Source organism: Lemur catta, chromosome 12 (assembly GCF_020740605.2).
Source record: "Lemur catta isolate mLemCat1 chromosome 12, mLemCat1.pri, whole genome shotgun sequence".
NCBI classification, from domain to species: Eukaryota; Metazoa; Chordata; class Mammalia; order Primates; family Lemuridae; genus Lemur; species Lemur catta.
The window spans coordinates 41,830,732-41,854,134 of record NC_059139.1 but is presented as its reverse complement, the minus strand read 5'-3'; the positions used below and the strand labels follow the sequence as shown (position 1 = coordinate 41,854,134).

Here is a 23,403-nt window from a genome sequence, read left to right as displayed (position 1 = left end):
AGTTACCACTATCATCAACTTTCCTGTGTAAGTTTAAATTTGAAACTCTATTCCTAGGTACCAGAAAAAAAACTCCTAGAATATAAATAGATAATAATTCAGAGTTACCTTGTTTTCATCTTTTGTAAAAAACAAAGAATGCCAAATATTTTTAAGGAAAATAAGTAAGTTGATAAAGAGAAGAATGAAAAACTCATGTTCAATTACCTTTTCTAATTTTTTGGCCTCAATGTGTCGAAGTACTTGTTCTCGCCAATCATGAGGAACTTTACTTTTTCCTGGAGGATCTAATAAAGAATGCTCAGAACCAACTCTTGCATTTGGTCTTTTTGAAGGACTAGTCCGTGAATAATTGAAATCACTAACTGACATAGTTCTCTCTGGTATTTCATTAACAGAGGGTCGAGCACTCTGAGGCCTTGATGCATTTGGACCATCAATGCTGTACGTTCGTGCAGAGAGAGGTCTCTGTGATCCTGACATCACTGGAGCTCTTCCCACTGAATGTAGCTCTCTGTATGATAAATAATCCCCTTCAGGAATTTGGGTCCGCCTTGTGGGACCTGGATCACCAAGATTTACAGAGGCTGTAGAGGACACACTACCTTGTCGCTGAATCGTATTTCGAGTCACAGCAGGAACTAGTCGGTCATTTGGTGAAATGGCCCACATTTCCCCATGCCTTGCTGGCCCAAGTCTCTGATGTAAATGGTATGCAGTGTTAGCTCGAACATTGTTATGGTTAGAAAAATTCATATTGGCAGAATGTTTAAGAAAACTGTGATTTTCTGTGCTCTCTGATCTAGGAAGGCGCTGAGGATAACTGATGTGATCTATTTGGGGATTTTGTTTAGAGGGCCACAAAGTGTCTTTGACTGCAGCACTGCTACTATACTGGATATTATATTGTGGAGGACCATATATTTGGGGTGTAGATTGTGGTCCACTTGCTGTGGGGCCTCTTAATATGTTTGGCTCTTCAGGATTATGATTTGAATCAAACTTGAAAATCGCCTTTGTACCCGAGATTAAATCAGAAGATGAAGAAGAACCAGTAAACACCTGCAATGGTTGATCATACAACAGTGTGGCAGACTTGCTTCTGACTATATTTTTTCCATCAATAGCAGATGTGATTTTAACCGTTGTACTTGGCTGCTGAGGTCCATTGTCACTAAGAATGTCATAGATTTTTAGCCCTCCAGTCTCCATATTAGTTACGCTATGAGATTTCACAACAGATCCAACTGGACAACTTCTCTGAGGGGAGAGATCATCAGTGCTTTTGGAAATACCTAAGTCAACAGAAGAATCAGTATCTTGTGGTTCAGCCCTATTAGGAGACTGTGAAGTTTCCTCAGAATGTCCATTTACCTTATTTACAGATTCCAGAGTAGGATACTTGTTTCCATTTTCCAAGTGCTCTTCTTCCCCTTTAGAATTAACGCTTAAAAATCCTGTTCCAAGGACTATATCCTGTGTCTTTGATCTATCCACTATCTCTGGTTGAAATGTATCATTAGTTATAAGCTTATTAAGATTCATATTGATGTGATCTAATTTGTGAGATTCATCAGATGTGGCTGTTGACTCAACACCTTTCTCAATTAGAACTAATTGTTCTTCAATATTCAAATCATATTCTGGTAAATTAAAATCTTTTTTATCATGAACCTTGAACTTTTCCTCTGTTGAATTATTTAAAATATCTCCATTTTGTAAAAGGCTGTTAAAATTTTCATCTTCTTGCCTAAAATAAAGATAATTTTGTGAAAAACATAATAAAGCAAAGTTTTCTTAGTAACAGGGAGCATTAATAAATAACTAGTTAAATTGTGTAGGTAGACAAGTTAAAAAAAGTTCATGGGATCACAGATAAAAAGCATTTATCATCAAGCAAGTAATTTAAACATATTATCTTAGTAGTTAAGTAATATAGCTTTAAGTCAGAGATGAATAAAACAATTAAAATTCATAGTTGAGATTAATTTTCATCAATAAACTCAATCTAGTTTAATAGGGCTAAACTATGTATAAAAGTATATTATGCATCTTCTGCTGCTGCATCTTTTCACAAATGTGCTAAAAAAATGAAATGCTTGAATGTAGGCAGATAAATGGGGAGAAAGCTAATAACTTGAATAGCTAAGAATACAGGACATTTTTCTGGATAATTCTGAAGCCTTACATTATTAACCATGTTAACCACAGTTAATAATATCAACTAAGTACACAGTTATTATTAAATTCAAATAGATAAGAAAATTGTATAAAACAAAGAACTGAACAATCACCGAAAGTTTTATATTAAATATGTAAAAGGGATCAAAAGAGAACTAAGTCTAATTACTCTTTTAAGTGGCTAGTTGTATTTGGCAAGCATTTTATAAATGTGCCATTCCAAAATTATAGAAAATATTTTATTTTTACTTGGTGATAAAAAACATTTGTGTTCTCTTGAGTAAATACTCAGGTTATATTTACACAAAAATTCCTTAATATTGACTTTCCTATTATGCAAAAGATAACATTATCAAAAATGTAGCACCAAAAGGTTAGCTTTTAATTATAAAAAACACGATTTATAAAATACCATGCTATTTCCCAATAAATAAGTAAAATTTTATTATTCAACAAATTAATCATTATGTTAATATCTAAGAGGTTATAAAAATAAGAATTTTAGGCTTGGCGTGGGAGCTCACGCCTGTAATCTTAGTACTCTGGGAGGCCAAAGCAGGAGGATTACTTGAGGCCAGGAGTTCAAGACCAGCCTGAGCAAGATCGAGACCTTGTCTCTACAAAAAATAGAAAAATTAGCCAGGCATGATGACACATGCCTGTAGTCCAAGCTACTTGGGATGCTGAGGCAGGGGGAATCACTTGAGCCCAGGAGTTTGAGGTTGCAGTGAGCTATGATGACGCCACTGCAATCTAGCCGGGGGCAGGGGGTGGGGACAACTGGGTGAGACTCTGTCTCAAAAATCTGTATAATAAGCTTTTGGTTTAGTAGTATACCAAATCTTTCTCTCAAGCATACCCTAGCTGACAGACTAACACCAACGCAGAATGATGGCATGGTCTTGCTTTGATAGCTACCTTTCTTGAGACCCTAAATAATAAAATTTGTTTTAAACTTTTGTTAAATTGCAGACTACAGAACTTAACATTTACATCTCTCTGAGAGTTTGTCTAAGCCAAACATACACCAGTCAAGAGTATTTGAAAGAACCCTTCAATGGCATACTCCCAAAATGTTTCTGCATTTCTAACTATAAAAATACCCCAAATAGGCTGTTTATGTTGTAACACCTATAAATATTATACAAATGTTCAATCTTATAATCAAGAGATTGAGAATCTATTTTGTTTATTCTTCCCCATTTAGAAAACTAATTTAAAATGGAAGTATATAAAAATTAAATAGTTAATTAGTAATAAAATGGGGAAAGAAAGCATATACTGCCTGAACCACTCCTATAATATTTGTGAAATGCTTTATGTTTTAGTTATGTAATTATTATTGGCCTTACTATTTCTATTTATTGTACAAATAAAAAATTTTATAATATATTCACAAACCTGATTTTGGAGTTAATATCAATATGAGTTTGTTTCAATGGAGAGCAGAGTGAGGTGTCTTGACTACTATCAGTATTAAGAGAAACTGAATCAGACATCCGAGATGGAGAAGAACAATTGCTGTTATTCTGATTGCTATTGTGTGTAACTTCATCTGATAAAGAATCTGTATCCTTTGTATCATCTGAAACACAACAAACAAAAAAATATTAAGACCAATGATAAATTCACCAGGAATTGCGCAAAATACTTTCCAGTAACGACAGATGGCATTTATATTGCCCTGGTTCCATAGATGAGGTAATAAATTATATGGGTAAGAAGATAACCAGAGGCACCCCTGCAAATTCAGTCCTAATACACATAAAGATTAAAGAATTTTAAAACAGACCACTTTTTAAAATGTAACTAATGTTAAAGTTACTGAGAATTTGATTTAGTTTACTGACAAGATGGTATTATGCAATGTTTTCTAAAGCCAATTAATTTTAGTGAACATGCTTTCTACCCATGTATAATTTCTAAGACTCATAATAAAAAGTATAGTTACAGTTCACAATCTTTGTAAACTTATCTGGGAAAAAAATTATTTCATACATGTGGGGAATTTTTTTCATCTCTTCTGGTAATAAAAATGAGCAATGAAGCCAACTGCTTCCCCTGACACACACACAATTACCAAAAAAATCAACAGATTTTCAAGGTCAGCCCTCTCATTTCTTCACATTTTTTAAGCTGTTCACAGAATTGTTTATGAATGTTATACTCTCAATATGTGAGGTGACTGTGTATGTAACAATTATATGAACAGAAATAGACAGTGTTCATATCCTATGATAGGCAGGTACAATTAAAAGTAGTATTTTTTTTTAAATAGTGGTAAATAAGTTGTTTTTAACTAACTTAATTCTAGCCAAATCATTGAAATAGTGTATAAGACACATCCACAGAAGATTATATGAATCAAGGATATTTTTGCTGTTCTGCTTTTCTTAGATCTTAGTATTAATAGCACAGCTTAAGTAGTCTGGATTGAGTTTACAGTTGACAATAACAGCATATGGGCTCTGTAACCTTAACCTCAAGGTATTTGGGTCTTGGATTCCTAATTTTTAAAATACCATTAAACTAGATGGTGAAATTCTTTCATAAATATATTCCTCTTCCTCCTCCTTATCCTGGAGTTATTGTGACAACTGACAATAACATGTAACTTAGCATAGTACCCTGGCAACTAGTAAGTGCTCAACAAATACTACGTATCACTGCCAAAATTATTATGAACCTAAGCTACCCAAGGGCCACCCTGAAAGTATCACTGATGCCATAAAGGCAAAAGGCTGGATAAACATTTGGTGAAGAGGGTGTAGAGACAGTCAGGTACTAGTGGGGAGGGGTGAAGGAAGAGACAGATATCCTTCAAGATTTAATTTATCTCAAGAATCTAAGATTCTGTTATATGGAAGAATGGCTGGCAGGGGTTGAGGAGAATGTAAACAATGTTCTCAGACAGTTAAGAGTGAAATAACAATGAGCATCAATTACTGTGCTAGATTTGAATACTTTCCATAAACTAGCCATTTGGATATAAAATCCTTTGATAGCCTCACTGCATGTCAAATTAGATACCTACATATGGATAAACTTAAGTAACTCAAGGATCACATAGCAGATAAGCAATAGAATAATGTAGGCTTATTAGCCTGTAAAGTCCATGCTTTTGTAAGTAAATTTGCATGAGGGGAGGGAAAAGATCTATGAAGACCTTTCTTTAAAAATGAATAATAAGGAAGGAGAAGTTTTCAGAAAGGCATATTAAAAACTTATTTTAAAAATATATTTCAAATAACATTTCAATGAAATTTATTCCAAAAAAATTTATAAACTTTATTCAGGCAATTTCTATTCTTAGTGCTTTAACTTCTAACCTTTTTTGTTATTACTAAGTGCTACAACTTTTGGCTGGTTAATAGACGTTTCAATTAATGGTGGTCGCATCTCTGCCATTTTCATCTCTTCATCAGAAGAAAGTTCTTCAGATTCCTAGTTTAAGAAAAAAGGAGGAAATATATATAAAATTAAATTTTGGTTTCTTTAAATGAATAAATGTTAAGTCATAAGAACTTCAATAGGAAAACAAACAGTATTAAGAACATGCATGAAATATTTTCATGGTACTAGTGACGAAAACTAGTGTAAGATCTAACTAATTCAAGACATCGCAATAAAACTATGATAATTCTTAACAATATGCCAACATGCCTATGGGATAATTTCCTCTGGCAAGCCTTAATTCAATTATATTAATGATTACTATGTGCCTGGTACTATATCACGTGCTAGACAAACAAAAATGAATAAAACAATCCCTGTCTTTGAAAAACTCAGTTTAGTAAGGGTGACTCAACAAAAAGTTTCTCCCTAATCCTCAAATTTATTCTCTTATGAATCATTGGGTTCAAGGGAATCAGATGGACTGAGATGCTCTGCCATCAAAATGAACTAATGGCAATTTTTACCCAATTTGAAGACAGAATTTTTTATTAGTCTCCACGAATTTTTCTGTAACACTTAGCAGTAGTCCCAGATTATCTCCCATTGAGTGCCGCCAGATAGCAAACAAAATGACTTGTTAGTCAACAAATAGAAAAATTTTAACATTGATATGCTGTAGATGAAATCAGATCTTCTGCAGGCTAAATCATTCCCAGTTAACATGATGGAAATAAATAAATATGGTGAAAATAAATCAAACGTCCTTAAAAAAGATGTTCCGTTAAAGGCACTAAGACTTTTAGGTATTCATAAGTGCTATAATAAACATATGGACTGGGATCAGCAAACCATTTCAATAAAAGGCTAAATTAAGTATTTTAGACTTTGCAGGCCAAATGGTCTCTGTTTCAACTATTCAACTCTGCTGTTGTGGTGCAAAAACAGCTATAGACAATATATAAACAAATGTGCATGGCTATGTTCCAATAAAACTTTAATTTTCATGTGATAAAATAGTATTCTTCTACTGATTTTAATTAACCTTTAATAGGTAAAGCTATCCTTAGCTTGCGAGCTATTCAAGAACAAGCAATGGGCCAGATTTAGCCCACAGGCCATAGTTTGCCAACCCTGCTCAAGACTGTACTACGATGGAAAGAGTTAAAGGCTGCTGGTTAGTAGAGTATGAAAAGGAGGTAGTAGTTTTGAAGAATGAGTAAAGAAGGGAATGACATTTTGAACAGTGGGAAGCACAGAAATAAGAAACAGTATGGCAAGTTAGCACTGTGCAGCTGGAGCTCAAGGTAAGTGGCAGGAGAGACAAAAAAGGTAGACTGGATTGCATGGTGAAAGGTTATTCTCTGAAAATGGGCTCAATTAAGTACGTATTAGTCATTACTGGAAGTTGCCAAGCCAGGAACTCATACGATCAGAATTATATTTTAAAATGTTAATTCTGGTATTAAGAATGTACAGGAAGAAGAGGAGGCTGGCAGAAAGAAATCTATCACCACAGTCCTGAAGAAAATGAGATTATGTATGTCCTTAGGCAATGGCAGTGGTGGGTGATAAACAGAAAAAGAATTTCATAGAAATTCTGGTATTATCAGGACTCAATGACAGAATAAGTGTGAAGAACGAGAGAAAAGGAGAAGGGCAAACTGTCTACTTTAATCTCTGATATCCACAGCATTTATATTACTGACCACTCTTTCTTCTTCAAGAATTTATATTACACATGGGCTTTTGGGAACTGCAATTTCCTAAATCTCTTGCCTCCTTTAGTCATGTCAATCTTCTAACAGCCCACATTTTTTCCCTTTCTTATTTGTTCCCATTGGATATTGTGTTTTCTTCAATGATTATATTTATTATGACAATTCTTTAATTTATAATCTACCTTTGATTTCTGTTCTGAGCTGAAGATTCACGTATCTGTTGGATATGTCTAATTGACAGTCTTGCCAATTGTTCAAATTCCACATACCCATAAACAAACTGGTCCTTCCAAGCCTGTTTGTTCTCTTAACACCTCATCCTGTTAATGGCATCACCTCCCTAATCAGTCACTGTTATGTCACTATTCACTCTACTCCCTTTTTGGTAAGAGATATTCACATGTTACATTCCTCCTCTAATATTCTCACAACTAACTTTCAGCCCATGTTTTTTGCTATCTTTATTCAAAAAGCTGGCTGTGTGCAGTGGCCCATGCATATAATTCCAGAACTTTGAGGTGACAGGATTATTTGAGGCCAGGAGGTTCAAGACCAGCCTGGTCAATCTCTACAAAAAATTTTAAAAGTTAGCCAGGTGTGGTGGCGCATGCCTGCAGTCCCAGCTACTTGGGAGGCTGAGGTGAAGGATCACTTGAGTCCAGGAGTTGGAAGCTGCAGTGAGCTAAAATTGCACCACTGCGCTCTAGCCTGGGTGACAGGTATCTCTTAAAAAACAAAACAAACAAACAAACAAAAAAACCCAGCTGTCAAACTCTGAGAATTCAGTAGCCACTGTAACATAACTCTAATACACAGCTCTATCATAGTAATACTCTACTAAAAGCCTTCTGTGGCTCCCAAGGACCACAGAACACTAAGTTCAAACTTCTTAGTGTGGCTTTCAAGGGCCTTCATAATCAGGATTCAATCTACTGTACTGATTTTATTTCATAATATTTGCCCTGACATATTCAGTAAGATAAAACATATTTTCTTCCACATTTTTCAAATGGCATTCTTTTGTTCTCATTATTCCTTCCACATTTCATTTAGTTCTCTTTGTGCCAATTGAAATCTTTCAAAATACAGGTCAAATGCCTCTTTCTCCTTAAAAGATCCACGGATCTTCAAAGCCAGAAAAGACCTCTTTTCTAAATTGGTATAACACTTAATACTTTGCTTATGCACTTAGCATAGTCTATACTTGATTCTACATATTTGCACTCATTTTAATCTATATATCCACTTATCCATTCTGCCACTACAGCTCCAAACACAGTGTCTTACACATAGAAATTACACTAAATGAGTCATAAGTTCACTGGGACAAACTTAATAACTTTTGCAGACTATGTTATATTAGCTTTAATGCATACAGTAGTATACTGAGTGATGTTAACCATCTAAATAAAGTACATCCAAAATCCATGAGGTTTTTTTCCCCTGTAATAAATGCTAACTCACAGGATAAGCATCAAAATAAATGATGTGCTCTGAATGCATTTTGAATTTTCAGAAGATGTTATTATAGCCCACAATATCACTATTTCTCTATACCAATGCTGTCCAAAAGAACTTTCTACAATGACAGAAATGATCTTTATATCTGTGCTAGTGTGTGTTAGTGGTAGCCACTAACTAGCCAGATGTGGCTACTAACCATGTGAAATGTGGCTACTATGAGTAGGAGGCTCGATTTTAAATTAATTTAATTTAATTTCAACTTAAATAGCTACTTGTAGCTATCATGTACCACAGTGGACAATACAGCTATAAATACAAAAATATTTCAGATATTCATATTAAAAGTTATAGCTTCATCATTTTACATTACCAACAGCAGTATATGAGGGGAACATAAATGGTGAAACCACTTTGGAAAAGTATATGGACTCTCTCAAACAGTTAAACATAGAGTTTACATGATCTAGCAATTCCACTCCTATGTCCAAGAGAAATGAAAATACATATCCACACAAAAACCCGCACACAAATATTCACAGGAGCCTTCTTCATTACAGCCAAAAAGTGGAAATAACCCAAATGTCCATCATTCGAAGAATGGATAAACAATGGTGTGGTATATATATACATATACACAACAGAATATTATTCAGCCATAAAAATGGATGCAGCATTGATATATGCTATAACATGGAATAAATTTGAACACATTATGTTAAGTAAAAGAAACCAGTCACAAAGGATCACATTTTTTTTTTTTTTTTTTTTGAGACAGAGTCTTGCTTTGTTGCCCGGGCTAGAGTGAGTGCCGTGGCATCAGCCTAGCTCCCAGCAACCTCAAACTCCTGGGCTAAACGATCCTACTGCCTCAGCCTCCCGAGTAGCTGGGACTACAGGCATGCGCCACTATGTCCGGCTAATTTTTTCTATATATGTATTTTAGTTGGCCAGATAATTTCTTTCTATTGTTAGTCGAGATGGGGTCTCGCTCTTGCACAGGCTGGTCTCGAACTCCTGAGCTCAAGCAATCCACCCGCCTCGGCCTCCCAGAGTGCTAGGATTACAGGCATGAGCCACCGCGCCCGGCCAAGGATCACATATTGTATGATTCTATTTATATGAAATGTCAAGACCAGGAAAATTTATAGAGGCACATAAAGATTTTTAGGTTGCCTAGGGTTAAGGGGGATGAGGAAATTGGGGAGTAATAGTTAAGAAGTACAGGATTTCTTTCTGGGAAGACCAATTTAAAAGTGATTGTGGTGATAGTTTACACAACTTGGTAAATACACTAGAAGCTACTGAATTATATATATACTTTATACGGGTGAATTGTTATGGTATATATCTCAATAAAGATGTATTTTTTAAAAAAATTACAGCTTTTATGGATCCACTAGAAGAAATTCCACAGCTAAAAAGTCTCAGACACTCAACAAAAAAACCTTCAAATTCAATGACAAAAATGCTTAAATAAGTTGAATAACTGAGTTTACTGATAGTAGCCTTTTTGTTTTTAAGTTAGAGAAATAAAAGCAATAGTAATTATGTATTTTACAGTAGACTGACCCCCCCATAATCAAATTTACATAGCAGTTAAACATCTGAGCATAAAGGGTATAAAAGTGCTAAGTTTCAAGTGATAAATGAGCAATACTTTAGCCAATATTTTGAAATTTCTCAGGGACAAATTCATTAACGTATTTTCTGCAATCAATATCAGGTCTTTAGCAACAATGAAATATTAAAGTTCTTACAATTGCTTCAGAATAATAAAAAATGTCATACCTCAAAAACATCATCATGATTAACAATATGCTTCAAGTTCTCACAGGCTTTCACATTTGCAGTCACTGGTAAATTCCCAGGACTGATCTCAGCTTCAGGTTCATTGATCTTCTGTACAGAGTTCCCTATCATATACTTTTCTCTTTCATCAGCTTTGCTTTTTACTGGAATAGTACTTTCTGAAGTCTAAGTAAAAGAAAAGATGAAGAACTCATATTCTTTTAAGTTTTATATCTATTCTTATACTAAAGTTCATATAAAAATTTACATGTGATTTACAAACTTCCAATTCTAGACAAATCTCAAACAAGGAAACTTCAAACACAGAAACCTGTGGCAATCGTAGATAAAATGCCCATTTGGGGAACAGGTGGCCCTCAAAAATCCATGAGCTACATTAACATTTATAATTTAACCAAGGTTAGTTTTCCTTTTAGAAGCTGCAAGGCTGGTATGGATAAGTGAGTCCCTTAGCTCAAGTAGACTCATCTCAGAATGGGTAAGATTGTTTTCTGCTCATTGTAGAATGTATGGTAATTCTAATGACATGATAAAACTTTTGTTTCTGTGATACTTTATATGTGGAGGCAAAGACCACTAAAGGAATATACAACTTAGGAATTTGTGAAAGTTTCTGAAATATCCCAAGGAAATGCCAAATGTCTGCCATAGCAATTACATTTAAAATTAGAATTGGGTAAATATTACCAGGGGAAAAAAAGAATATTTGCATAATAATGACTTTTCTGAAATTATCTTCTTTGTTCAGGCAATGATCTTTGAAAGGCTTTGTTGACACTAGCCTGGCAACCTGGGCATTCTATAGCCTGAGAGGTAATAACTGCAATTAGGAAGTTCACTGATTATTATAGCTTCCCAGTTCAGGTAACTAAGAACAAAACCATAAATTTGGAAGTACAGTTATGCGTCACTTAACAATGAGGATATGTTCTGAAAAATGCATTGTTAGGTGATTTTGTCATTGTGTGATCATAGTATGTACAAACCTCCATGGTATCGCCTACTACATACTTAGGCTATAAACCCATACAGCATGTTACTGTAGGCAATTCTAACACAATAATAAGTATTTGTATATCTACCCATATCTGGATATAGAAAAAGTAAACCATTGTGTTATGACGTCACTAGGTGATAGAAATTTTTCAGCTCCATTATAATCTTATGGGACCGCCACCTTATATGCAATTCATCAACTAAAACATTGTTATGTGGCACATGACTGTGTATCTACTGTATATTAGAGAGTCATTACAGCAATTGTTCATTTAAAAATTTTAAAGAACTTGAAATAGGCTTTAGTCAATTCTTTTGTTGTTTTTTTTTTTTTTTTTTTTTTTGAGACAGAGTGTCACTTTGTTGCCCGGGCTAGAGTGAGTGCCGTGGCATCAGCCTAGCTCACAGCAACCTCAAACTCCTGGGCTTAAGCGATCCTACTGCCTCAGCCTCCCTAGTAGCTGGGACTACAGGCATGAGCCACCATGCCCGGCTAATTTTTTTGTATATATATTTTTTAGTTGGCCAGATAATTTCTTTCTATTTTTAGTAGAGACGGGGTCTCACTCTTGCTCAGGCTGGTCTCGAACTCCTGACCTCGAGCGATCCACCCGCCTCGGCCTCCCAGAGCTAGGATTACAGGCGTGAGCCACCGCGCCCGGCCTAGTCAATTCTTTTGAATTGAGTTTTCTAACCTTTACACCCACGTCTTTATTTACAACTTGCTGATCTTCATGTGGTTTCAAATCTCTTCCAGAGTCTTCACTGGTCTCTTCATCTTTTAATCTATGTACAATGGTTTGAACAGTTTTGACCATATTCTTAAGCTCATCTGGGTATGGTGTTGGATATCTCTTCAAATTTCCCTCCTAGAGAAATAAAATATGTGAAATATAAACCATAGATAAATACTTCTAATGTCAATCAAATGAAATTTAATCTACAATCCATATGAATTATATTTGATATCTAGCTCATAGGGATAACTGTGAAGACAGATGATCAGTTCTGAAGGCATTTTAGGATTGACAAAAATATGGTTTTATCACAAAACAGTCAAAGACTTCACAATAAATTTCAATGTTTTAAAAGCTTTTTTAGCAGACAAATATTTTCTATCTGGAGATACATAGTGTGGATAGTGCCAAAAGTTGTCACTTAGCTTTGAAACAGATAAATACTTTCCAGCTAGATATTTATCCAGACACATGTAAAATTGAGACATTCATATATTTACGTCTTATGTGCCAGGAATCAAACTCTTCCAGAGTCAGCCTAATTGTCATTTTCTGAGATTCAGCTAGTTTATATAAGGGGCAAGTAATGACATCTGTAAGTAACTTGGAAATATGTATCATTGCGATGTTTTGAATACCACAAAAAAACAAAATGTTCTTAACAAAGAGCACTTTATCTCTAGGATTTATATAAATAAATCATTAAAGAAAGGGGGAAAATAATCACTGTAAATATGGCGGGGGGATTGACTAAATTCTGGAGTTAAATAAAAAGGATACTATTCAAGATAAAGTTCTAGTTAACTTCTCTAGCCTATAATAATTTTTCTCTTCTATTTATATTAATAATAATATGTACTATGAAATTTAGCTTTTAATCACATAATTTTACATTGCTCTTAAATTCCTTCGTATGTGAAGTATTTTGGATCAGTAATACTTCAAGTGCCTTGAGGACAAGGAATGAATCCAATACTTCTCCATATCCCCAAAACATCAGAGTATAGGTATATAGTACCAATTTAAATATCAGCAGACCTGTTTCAAATTTGAAGGAATAAAGAAGAGACTCACCCTCGGAGGTACCTCCCTTTCATCTTTGTCTTCATCACATTCAAATGCCACTTGAGCCCGCTGTTTCCTCTGTTCCTCCCACAATGAAGGATTAAAACTTTCATTATCTGATATGAACGTAACTAGAGAAAAGTAAAAAACAAAAACCTACTATATTTTACTGTAATTATGAAAAACTACTGCTTGCTGATAATTTATAAGTTATGTTCATTACAATAAGTCTGAGATACTTAAGGCTTGTTAATGTCAGAAGTTATAAGTCCTAGGGTAATGACTAGGCTGTGACCCTAAGATTTCTTTACAATGTCAATCACATATCCTTTCTTTCCTGAAGCTGATTTGTCATTTTGTTACCAGAAGGGTTCGTGAAGATAATCTACCAATTAAAACACTACAGATTATGTAGAGTTTTGTGCAGTGCCCTAAAAAGGTATTATTAATATATAAATCATTTCATCCAAGTTTATTTTTGTACCTTCCTAATTCCAGTAGTTCATTATGTATACAGAAGTGGGGGAAAAGTCTGATAACAGTGAGATAAAAGAGAACGGTAAGAAAGGATTACTTGATGGCATGAAATTTCATCTCTGCATTAAACATTATACATCATATAGGTTACACTTATTAAGTAAAGTATTTAAAATATATTTGCTATATCAAAATGTAAAAAACACTGAATTTCAATGTAAACTCAACACATGTATTCTGCTATCAGATAAATAGGTTGAGCATCCCTAATACAAAAATCCAAAATTTGAAATGCTCCAACATCTAAAACTTTTTGAGCACTGACATGACACTCAAAGGAAATATGCTCACTAGAACACTTTGGGATTTTTGGATTAGTTATGCTCAACTGGTACATATTCTGCAAATATTCCAAAATCCAAAATACTTCTGGCCGCAAGCATTTCATATAAAGGATACTCATTCTCTAATATTAAAAGTAAAGATTTAACAACTCTTACAATTTTTGGCTTCTTATTACTAGGCATCTAAAAAATATATTAAGATTAAAAAATTAATTCATTCAACTATTACATATCACTTCATAGAAATTACGCAATACAAAATAAAATCACTTTTTCGTCTAATAAAAGAAAATGATTATCCCTATTCAAAACAAAGAGATTAGAAGCACCCAAAATTAGCTAATAGTAAAACTGAAATTACTGAAAATACCTAAACATGGCCTATTTGAATATTTATGCAAAAATAACATGATACAAAACTTCTAATTATCATTTATATTAAAGTTTTATTTTGGGCTTCTTAATCTTTCTAAATCTCATATCCAAACTAAAGATGTCATGAAACCAAATACTAACAATGGGAATGTAATTTTTTGATTTAGCCTTTCTCTGTTTTCATTACTCAGTTCAAGATTTTTTTCTTATAATTGCTTTTTTGAATTGCTTAACATTTACTTAATGAATCAGACTATTGGTTTTTGTTCAAAACAAATGTGGGATGTGATTAAAATTCCTATTGACATACCTTTGAGGTATCACTGGAAAGGCAAGCATAGCCAACCAGTTTCCAACAAAGTCTCTTTCTAGGATTTATGTAACTCCCCCTCCTATCTTAGGCAGTGATTTCAATCACCAGTTGAGCCCAGAGATCCCTAAGAATGTTAGACTATATCAAAGCAATTTCACACGAGAATTTATTCAGAACCCCAAGGTAAATAATTTTTACCATGCCTCTCATACTCGTCAACTTCTGGTCACCTACACTTTCTCTTCTTTAGTATACATCTCACACCTCTGAACATTCAGGACATCAGATAATATCACTCTCTATCCATTCTACAAGCTACTTGACCTGATCACCCAGGCATTTTTTTTTTTTTGTGAGATGGAGTCTTGCTCTGTCACCTGGGCTAGAGTGCTGTGGCATCAGTCTAGCTCACAGCAACCTCAAACTCCTGAGCTCAAGTGATTCTCCTGCCTCACCCTCCCGAGTAGCCGGAGCTACAGCCGCACACCACCACACCCAGCTAATTTTTCTATTTTTAGTAGAGACGGGGTCTCACTCTTGCTCAGGCTGGTCTCGAACTCCTGACCTCAAGTGATCCTCCCACCTTGGTCTCCCAGAGTGCTAGGATTACAGGTGTGAGCCACCATGCCTGGTCAAGACCTGCCAATATTCTGAATGATGTCAATGTGTGATAACTCTCCCCATAACACCACAATTTTATAGTTCCTTGATGTCCTCAATCCCAGTATCCATCTGCATACTAGCTAAGTGATTCACGACCACGGTGAATTCAAGACTTTGGCTTCCATAAGACTTTTATACCTCTTTGACCACTATGCTTGTCCTCTGAAATCATTCACTTACTTATTATTACTGGCAAACTTTCAGTTCCTTAGCCACCTTTCTTTTTCTCCTTGTAAAACCACTCTAGGTTTTATTTTTTTCTCTACAGAGTCCATGACACATTAATCACTACCATTTCCCTCAAATGCCCTTCCCTCAACTTCCAGAAGCAAATTTGACTCCACTGTGATAAAAAATACAATAAAAACCCTCTGACTGGTATTCCTCTGTGTTCTCAGCTACAAATTTGTTGCATATGGATGCATACTTCCCCCTTTTTCTGCTTAAGACTGATTTCTCTAGCTAGGCTCAAGATCTCTTCCCTACTCTTTCAAATTTATTCACTATCCACCTTTAGATTCTTGAAGGTAATGACTTTTGTCTGTAAATATTTAGCTCTAGCACAATGCCTGTCACATAGGTGGGATGAAAAACAGAATGAATTAAGTGTGAATAAAAGTTATCTACTTCTCTTAAACTGGTATAAAACCCCAATGCAAGATCATATTTTTTGATTAACCTATTTCTTAGAGACACTGAGATAGAGAGAAAAGCTTTTCTTGCAGTTGACAGAAAATTCACCCACCTTATTCAGTGTTATGCTTATCATACCCATAGTGAGATACATTAAGTAACACATGATCTCTAAGGAGACTCAAAATATCATAGGTGATACCTGTATTTCAAAGTTTTCCATTAGAGACCCTTCTATTCTAAAACAAATCTCAAAAAATTAGCAGCAGCAAAAGCAAGATTTTGTTACTTCTTTTCTTCCTATCACAAATAAATTTCTTACCTGAACTATGATCTCTTAAGAAGAAACATGAAAGGAATAAACTAAAATGATAAAATGGAAAAAGGAAGCAAGGTAGATTTGAATTATCAAAGTGGAAACAGTAGGGGGAGAGAATAAGGCATGAATACACACCTATGAGTAAGACAGTTTAGAGCAGCAGCAACTTCTTCCGTAAAAGGCTAGATAATAAATATTTTTAAGCTTTGTGAGCCAAGAGGCAGTTAATCATAACAGTATCTATTTTGGAGGATTGTTGGAAAAATGAGAAATTATGGATATAAAATGCTTAGCACCGTGTCTGACTCAAATCAAATTGGCTATTATTCTTACATTGTTATGGCAGGTTTAGCAAACAGCTTTGAAATACTTAAATAGATCAAAATTTTAACTCATTTAACTTCTGTTCTAGAACTAGTGATAAACAATTAGAAAACTCTTTCACTTCTTCTCTAGGCTATTTATTGCTTGCTCTTTGCAAGGAGTAAAAGATTTGATTTAATAAGTTATTATTTCACAGGTATATCTGATGACATTTATTTAAGTGTAGCTTTTGAATTAAATTAGAAGATTTGTGAAATGTCATATAAACCTATTCTCAAAGCTTAATTACAGATCCTCCAATAAATGAAACTATTTGTTTGACATCCATGTATTTAAATCCATCCCTCACACCTCCATATTTAGCAATGTAATAAAATATGTAAATATATTTCCATAGCAAAATACAGTATACTTGATTTTTAAACTGTCAATAGTGATTTTTTTTTTTTTTTAAAGACATGGATTCTTGCACTGTCACTCAGGCTGATCATAGATCACTACAGCTTCGAATTCCTGGGCTCAAGCAATTCTCCCACCTCAGCCTCCCAAGTAGCTAGCACTATAAGCACACACCACAATGCTCCGCTATTTTTTTAAAAATATGTTGCTCAGCCTGGTCTTGAACTCCTGGCCTCAAGCAATCCTCCTGTCTCAGCCTCCAAAAGTGCTGGGATTACAGGCCTACAGCACTGTACCCAGCCTGTTTTATGCAAATAATAATTTTATGCATTAGAAATTAAGAAGTTAAAAACAGACACACGAAGTCTCCTTTTGCCACTAATAGTGCAGTGTGAAGAATTATAGCCAATACTTGGATGCATCAATACAAGTTTTTTTGTTTGCCTTATTCACTGGGACTCATGTCTCAATTTCCTGCTTTACTTTGGCTGTGAAGATGATTTTTGGATAATAGGAAGTACTAAAGGTTGAGTGTCCTATAAATAATATTAGGATCAGCTACATAATATATTCAAATAATTGTTCTTTTATGTGGGAGAATACAATGTTAATATAGATTGAGTATCCCTTATCCAAAATGTTTGGGATGAAAAGTGGTTAGGATATTAGATTTTGGAATATTTTTATGTACATAATACTGGCTGAGCATCCCTAATCCAAAATTCCAAAATTCTCCAAATGAACATTTCCTTCGGACATTATGTTGGTGCTCAAAAGGTTTCAGATTTTGGAGCATTTCAGATTTTTAGATTAGGGATACTCAACTTTTACTTATTTATGAGGAAAAAATGGAACGAATTCTTAGTTTAGAGAAAAGACTTTAATGTCCTATTACACAGCTTGGCAAACTATTTCAGTATAGGCCCATAAAATATTTTAGGCTTTGTAGACCAGAAAGTTTCTGTAGCAACTACTCAATTCTTGTCACTGTAACTTGAAAGCAGTCACAGGCAAAATGTAAATGAATGAATGTGCCTGTGTTCAAACAGAACTATTATCATCATTTCAAGATAATGAAACTAAAGTTGAAGAACTTATTTAATTTACCTGTGGCATTATTCTACAAATTAAGACCAATGATTAATTTACATTTTTTTCAGTGTTTTTATGTATTAAGAGTTAATTTATAAATAACAAAATCAAAGAGGTTTTCATTGGTTTCAAAAAGAAGATACATATATAAAAATTATATACTTTATAGTATATATAATAAAAGTTATACACATATACACAGTGTACAACATGTATTAGAAACAATTTGCTCTTTAGTCTAAAATGCTTTCACACCATAATCCAAAAAAAAAAAAAAAAAAAAATTTGTGGCCAGCAATAAAGGGTATAGTCGCTGTGTTGGGCAAAATATAGAAAAGGACTTAGGAGTAACATTCATAGAGTTCTAGTGATCTAGTGTATAGATCCAACGGTAGTGCTAAGTTTACAACAGAAATTAACAAAATATTTCCTGGTTTAATAGTTCTAATCACATAACACTTAACATGACTTCCTAACTTTTAGCTAAATGTGATTTTTAAGTTAGCAATTTAAAGGAATTATTTAAAGAAATATACGCTATACTTATACCTCTAAATTCAACCGTCTGTACCCCTGAGATGTCCTATTTTTCCATTATTTGGAGAGAACTTTTTTGATCAATTCTCCAACGTCGTGTCAAACTAGTAAAAGTCTTTGAGACTTAAAATTCACTTCACATCTTTGATTTGATTAGTCAGTATTTGTTTTTAAAAAGAAAAGAGATTCTTTAATTCCTACCATCCTCAGTCCTTGGCTGCTGAGGGAACATGTAGTTAGTAAGCACCATTTTCTGGGTCTCTGAATCAGTTTCTTTTTGAAGAGGTATCAGGGGTTTAGACTAGAGAAAGAAAATAAATGTTTAATTTTCAATAACCATAAAGCAAATATATATTTAGCAATTTCCTCTCAACAAGTACTCACCATTTTTCTATTAATTATCAATGTCTAGATTACAAAAACAAATTTAACTATATAACACTTTTAACACTAATTTGAAACCATTAAAAAAAATCTAAAAAATAAAATTTAGTTTTTAGTATAAAGCAAATTCATACTGTATTACAATTATCCCTGAAATATCCATAGTTTTCAAGATTTCATATACTAAGTATATCCATAGTCCAATAATTATTATCACATTGATTTATTTAATAAAGTTATAAAATTAGCTTTTCCATTTTATGCTATTTTGTTCTCTTTGGTATTCCCCTCCTTCACAAAGATGCTTCCGGAAAAGTCACTTGGAAGGTTTAGTCTAGTTATCTGTTTATTCCAGTTAGCAGCTGAAAAGAGTGCTTAAACAACCATTAAGTTGTAAACTGCTTCTCTTTCCTCTTGTGTCTCCTGTCTTCATTAATGATACCAACAAGTCACTCAGTGGTGGAGCCTACAGGTATTTGGGACTTCATTTTTTTAAAGGCTTTTTTCCTAACTGCTTAACAAATGTTATCAATTTATTTCTTAAGACACCTAACTCTATTTGCCTTTTTTTACACCTATAATCCTATCAATAAAGCCTTGGCTGACTCCAACAGAGAATGATCCAATCCTCCCCTCACATGTCATACTATCACTTAATTGTTTGGATGTCCTCTTGTGAAAACCTTCTAGCTAAGTTAATTCCATCCTGTAATCTTACTCCCACTCGAACACTTCTTTTGTACCTCTGCCCTGTCATGCAGTAAACAAACTGCCCTACTGCCCTACATCTCAAACTTCTAAACATTTTCCTTGACTTCCTCAGATAATGATAGTGGTAACTCTACTTTTTCCCAAAGCCTCAAATACAGGTGGCTTGTTCTTCATACTTCATTCCCCCTAGGAGGTGGGGGGTAGCACTAACAATGCCATGAGATCATTACTTCTCTATCCTCAGATTTAAACTTCTGTTCCTTTGAGGCATAGATTCCTTGCTTCTACTTTCATTTCTTTTCCTATTATCCACTGACTTCCTGACTCTTTTACTCCAAATCTTTCCACAGTCAAGGCTATTCAACACATATAAAATGTACATGACATTGTCATACTCTTGGCTTCTTAGTGGATGAGGAATGTGTGGGAAGGAGAAAATAAGTCCTCTTAGATGGGCATATCAAAATTATCTGGAAGGCTTTTAAAAACTAACCACCCTGAAAATGCTCTAAAATTAACTATCATAATTATTATACAACTCTGAATACACTAAAAACCATTGAACTCTACACTTTAAAAAGGGTGACTGGTATGGCATGTGAATTATATTTCAGTAAAGGTGTTATAAGAAAACTAATCACCTGTTATTTATGAGGCACAAGGACAGAAAAAGGGGTTGAGACTATTCATCCAGTCTCAGCCTCCTGAACACCTAACTTCAGTAATCTTTAATTACTAAAAAATATCACCTGTAAATACCCTTCCTCTGAAACCTAAAACCATTCATTCAACAAATATCTACTAAAAGCCTTTTATATTGCAAACAATATGGCAGGCACTGGGTATAGAGGGTGAGTTAAACATGTATCCTTACTGATTTTATAGAGTTTACAGTATATGAGAGGAACAATACGAGTCATTGCCATACAGTGTAATTACAGGGTAGATAGGGTATAGGAAGTTAAAACAATGTATAGAAGGAGGAATTTGCTTATCACAATCTTAAATGATTAGCAAAGCATTCCTGAAAGAAAGGTGAGGAAAAGAAGATAAGCCAGGTAAGAAAGAGAAGGAAGAATGTTTCAAGAGAGCAGAAACCATCTGAAGAAATGACAATGAATGTGTAAGGGGTAGAAATGAAGGCACAGGATGAGAAGGGTCTGGAGGCATATGATATAAAGAAAAAAAAATGTTGAAAAGGTTTTAAGTAGGTTAACACTAGGATCAGATTAAAGGATCACGAATTGCAATGTGGTTCAGAATGGAATTAGGGTGATAAGGGATTGGAAGTGGTGGCAACACAGGAGGCAGAAACCTGTTAGGAAGCTATCTTAATAGTAAAGACAGCACTGTTCCATAGAACTATAATGTGAGACAAAAATGAGAAATACAGATTATTTGCAATTTTCTAGGAGCCACATTTTTTAAAAGGCCAAAAAGGTGAAATTTTGATAATGTATTTAATTTAACCTTACATATTCAAAATATTATAATTTTACCATGTAATCCAAAATAAAACTTATGAATGTGAGCTGGGCACAGTGGCTCAAGCCTATAATCCTTGCACGCTGGGAGGCCGAAGTGGGAGGATTGCTTGAGCTCAGGAGTTTGAGACCAGCCTAAACAAGTGTGAGACACCATCTCTACCAAAAATAGAAAAAATTAGCCAGGTGGGTTGGCACACGCCTGCAGTCCCAGCTACTGGGGAGGCTGAGGCAAGAGGATCACTTGAGCCCAGGAGTTTGAGGTTGCAGTGAGCTATGATCATGCCATTGCACTCTACCTGGGGTGACAAAGTGAGATTGTGTCTCTAAAAAAAGAAAAAAAAAAAATTCATCAATGTGGTAATTTACATTCTGTGCTTGTACTAAGGCTATATAGAATCACTGTGCATTTTACACTTATACCACCATCTCAGTTTGGACGAGTCACATGACACTAGTGGCAACTGTGTTAGACAGTGCAGGTCTAAGTGAAAGATGATGGTAGGTAGTATTTAAGGAAGTGGCAGTAGGGATAAATCAAAGCACATAAATATCTCAGACGTTTATGTTAAGAATCAGCAGTGTGTGGCAATCAATTGGACTGAAGTATAGGGAAAAACAGTAGTTAAGGGTTACATTCCCAGGTCTCTGCCTCCATCAAGAACTTTTTATTGAGCTAGGGAACGCAGGGGAAAAAAAAGTATCTGGAGCAGACAATGGTACACTCAATTTTATACTGGTTGAATTTGAGGCATCTAGGTGGCAATGTTAAAGTAGGCATTGAGCTATCTGAATGTGAAGTTCAAGCATGAGAATAGGGATGAAGATATTGATAGGAATAAAGGGGATGTAGACAGTAATTTTCAGACACAGTATGAAGAAACTAAAGCAAAGCCTAAAGCACTACGAAAAACACCAACATATAAGACACTGGCAGAAGAAATGTCTGAAAAGGAGACTGAGGAATAGTCAAGTCAAAAGGACAACCAGCAGAGTATGGTAACACAAATACCATGCAGCTCTCTCACTCCACTGCTCCCACAATACTCACCAAGACTGTGAGTCCTTACCACTTGGTTGAATTTATGATAAATACAAACAAACAAACAAACAAAAGACTGCTAGTCCCTTGACCTTTTGACATTCTTCTCATTATTTGCTCCTATCTTTGATTCCCTTTCTGTACCATTACATATCTCATTTCAACCACTTTCTTGCCAATAACCAAGACCTCCTTGCTGCATTGTCCTTTTCTTACACCTGGCTTGAGAAAACTGCAGCTCAGAATCATTCCAATTGTGTGCTTTTTCCATATCACACAACTGAGCAAAACAGTATCACCACAATCTGTGTAGTGACACTGATAGTACTTCAGTTGGGCTCTCAATGTTGCCTGAAAATCATTTTACATTTCCTAAATTGTATTCTGAAGGTATCATCTTTAGTCCTCCCTCTTTCACATTCAGACCCAAACTTCCTCCAAGAGGGTAAGAATTCCTGTCATAGCTCTTAATTTCATCAGTTTACAATCCAGTTATCCAACTCCCTTTCATATTCTTAATCTTATTCTCAACACAGCTTCTTTCCAACAACCTGTAAACACACTCTCTAACATTAAAAGATCCCTGCTTACCTTGCTGCTAGCTACCAATTCCTTTTTCTTTCCTTTGTTTTTATTTTTTTCAGGCAGAGTCTCATTTTGTTGCCCAGGCTAGAGTGAGTGCCGTGGCATTGGCCTAGCTCACGTCAACCTCAAACTCCTGGGCTCAAGTGATCCTCCTGCCTCAGCCTCCCAAGTAGCTGGGACTACAGGTGCAAGCCACAGTGCCCAGCCTACCAATTTCTTTATGGACTTCTTTTCCTTCTCATTTGACCTTCTTAAAAACTAATCAACATTATGTGGCTCCATTCTATTATCTATTTGTTCCTTTAACTGCTTCAATCTGGCTTTTTTTTTTTATTTTTGAAATTAAAAATTCCCA

At 34.7% G+C, this 23,403-nt stretch overlaps 1 protein-coding gene across 8 annotated transcripts in view; it reads right to left on the bottom strand.

The window, feature by feature from the left end:
* Window positions 1-23,403, bottom strand: part of ERBIN (erbb2 interacting protein) — a 116,478-nt gene that overhangs the window by 19,193 nt on the left and 73,882 nt on the right. For all 8 annotated transcript variants that reach the window (XM_045566351.1, XM_045566349.1, XM_045566353.1 and 5 more), the window contains exons 14-20: window positions 19,044-19,143; window positions 13,376-13,497; window positions 12,260-12,433; window positions 10,548-10,733; window positions 5,511-5,625; window positions 3,583-3,766; window positions 208-1,750 (exon numbers count right to left, since the gene is read on the bottom strand). In XM_045566351.1, coding sequence (XP_045422307.1) covers window positions 208-1,750; window positions 3,583-3,766; window positions 5,511-5,625; window positions 10,548-10,733; window positions 12,260-12,433; window positions 13,376-13,497; window positions 19,044-19,143 — 2,424 coding nt within the window. The remainder of the gene's footprint in view (window positions 1-207; window positions 1,751-3,582; window positions 3,767-5,510; window positions 5,626-10,547; window positions 10,734-12,259; window positions 12,434-13,375; window positions 13,498-19,043; window positions 19,144-23,403) is intronic.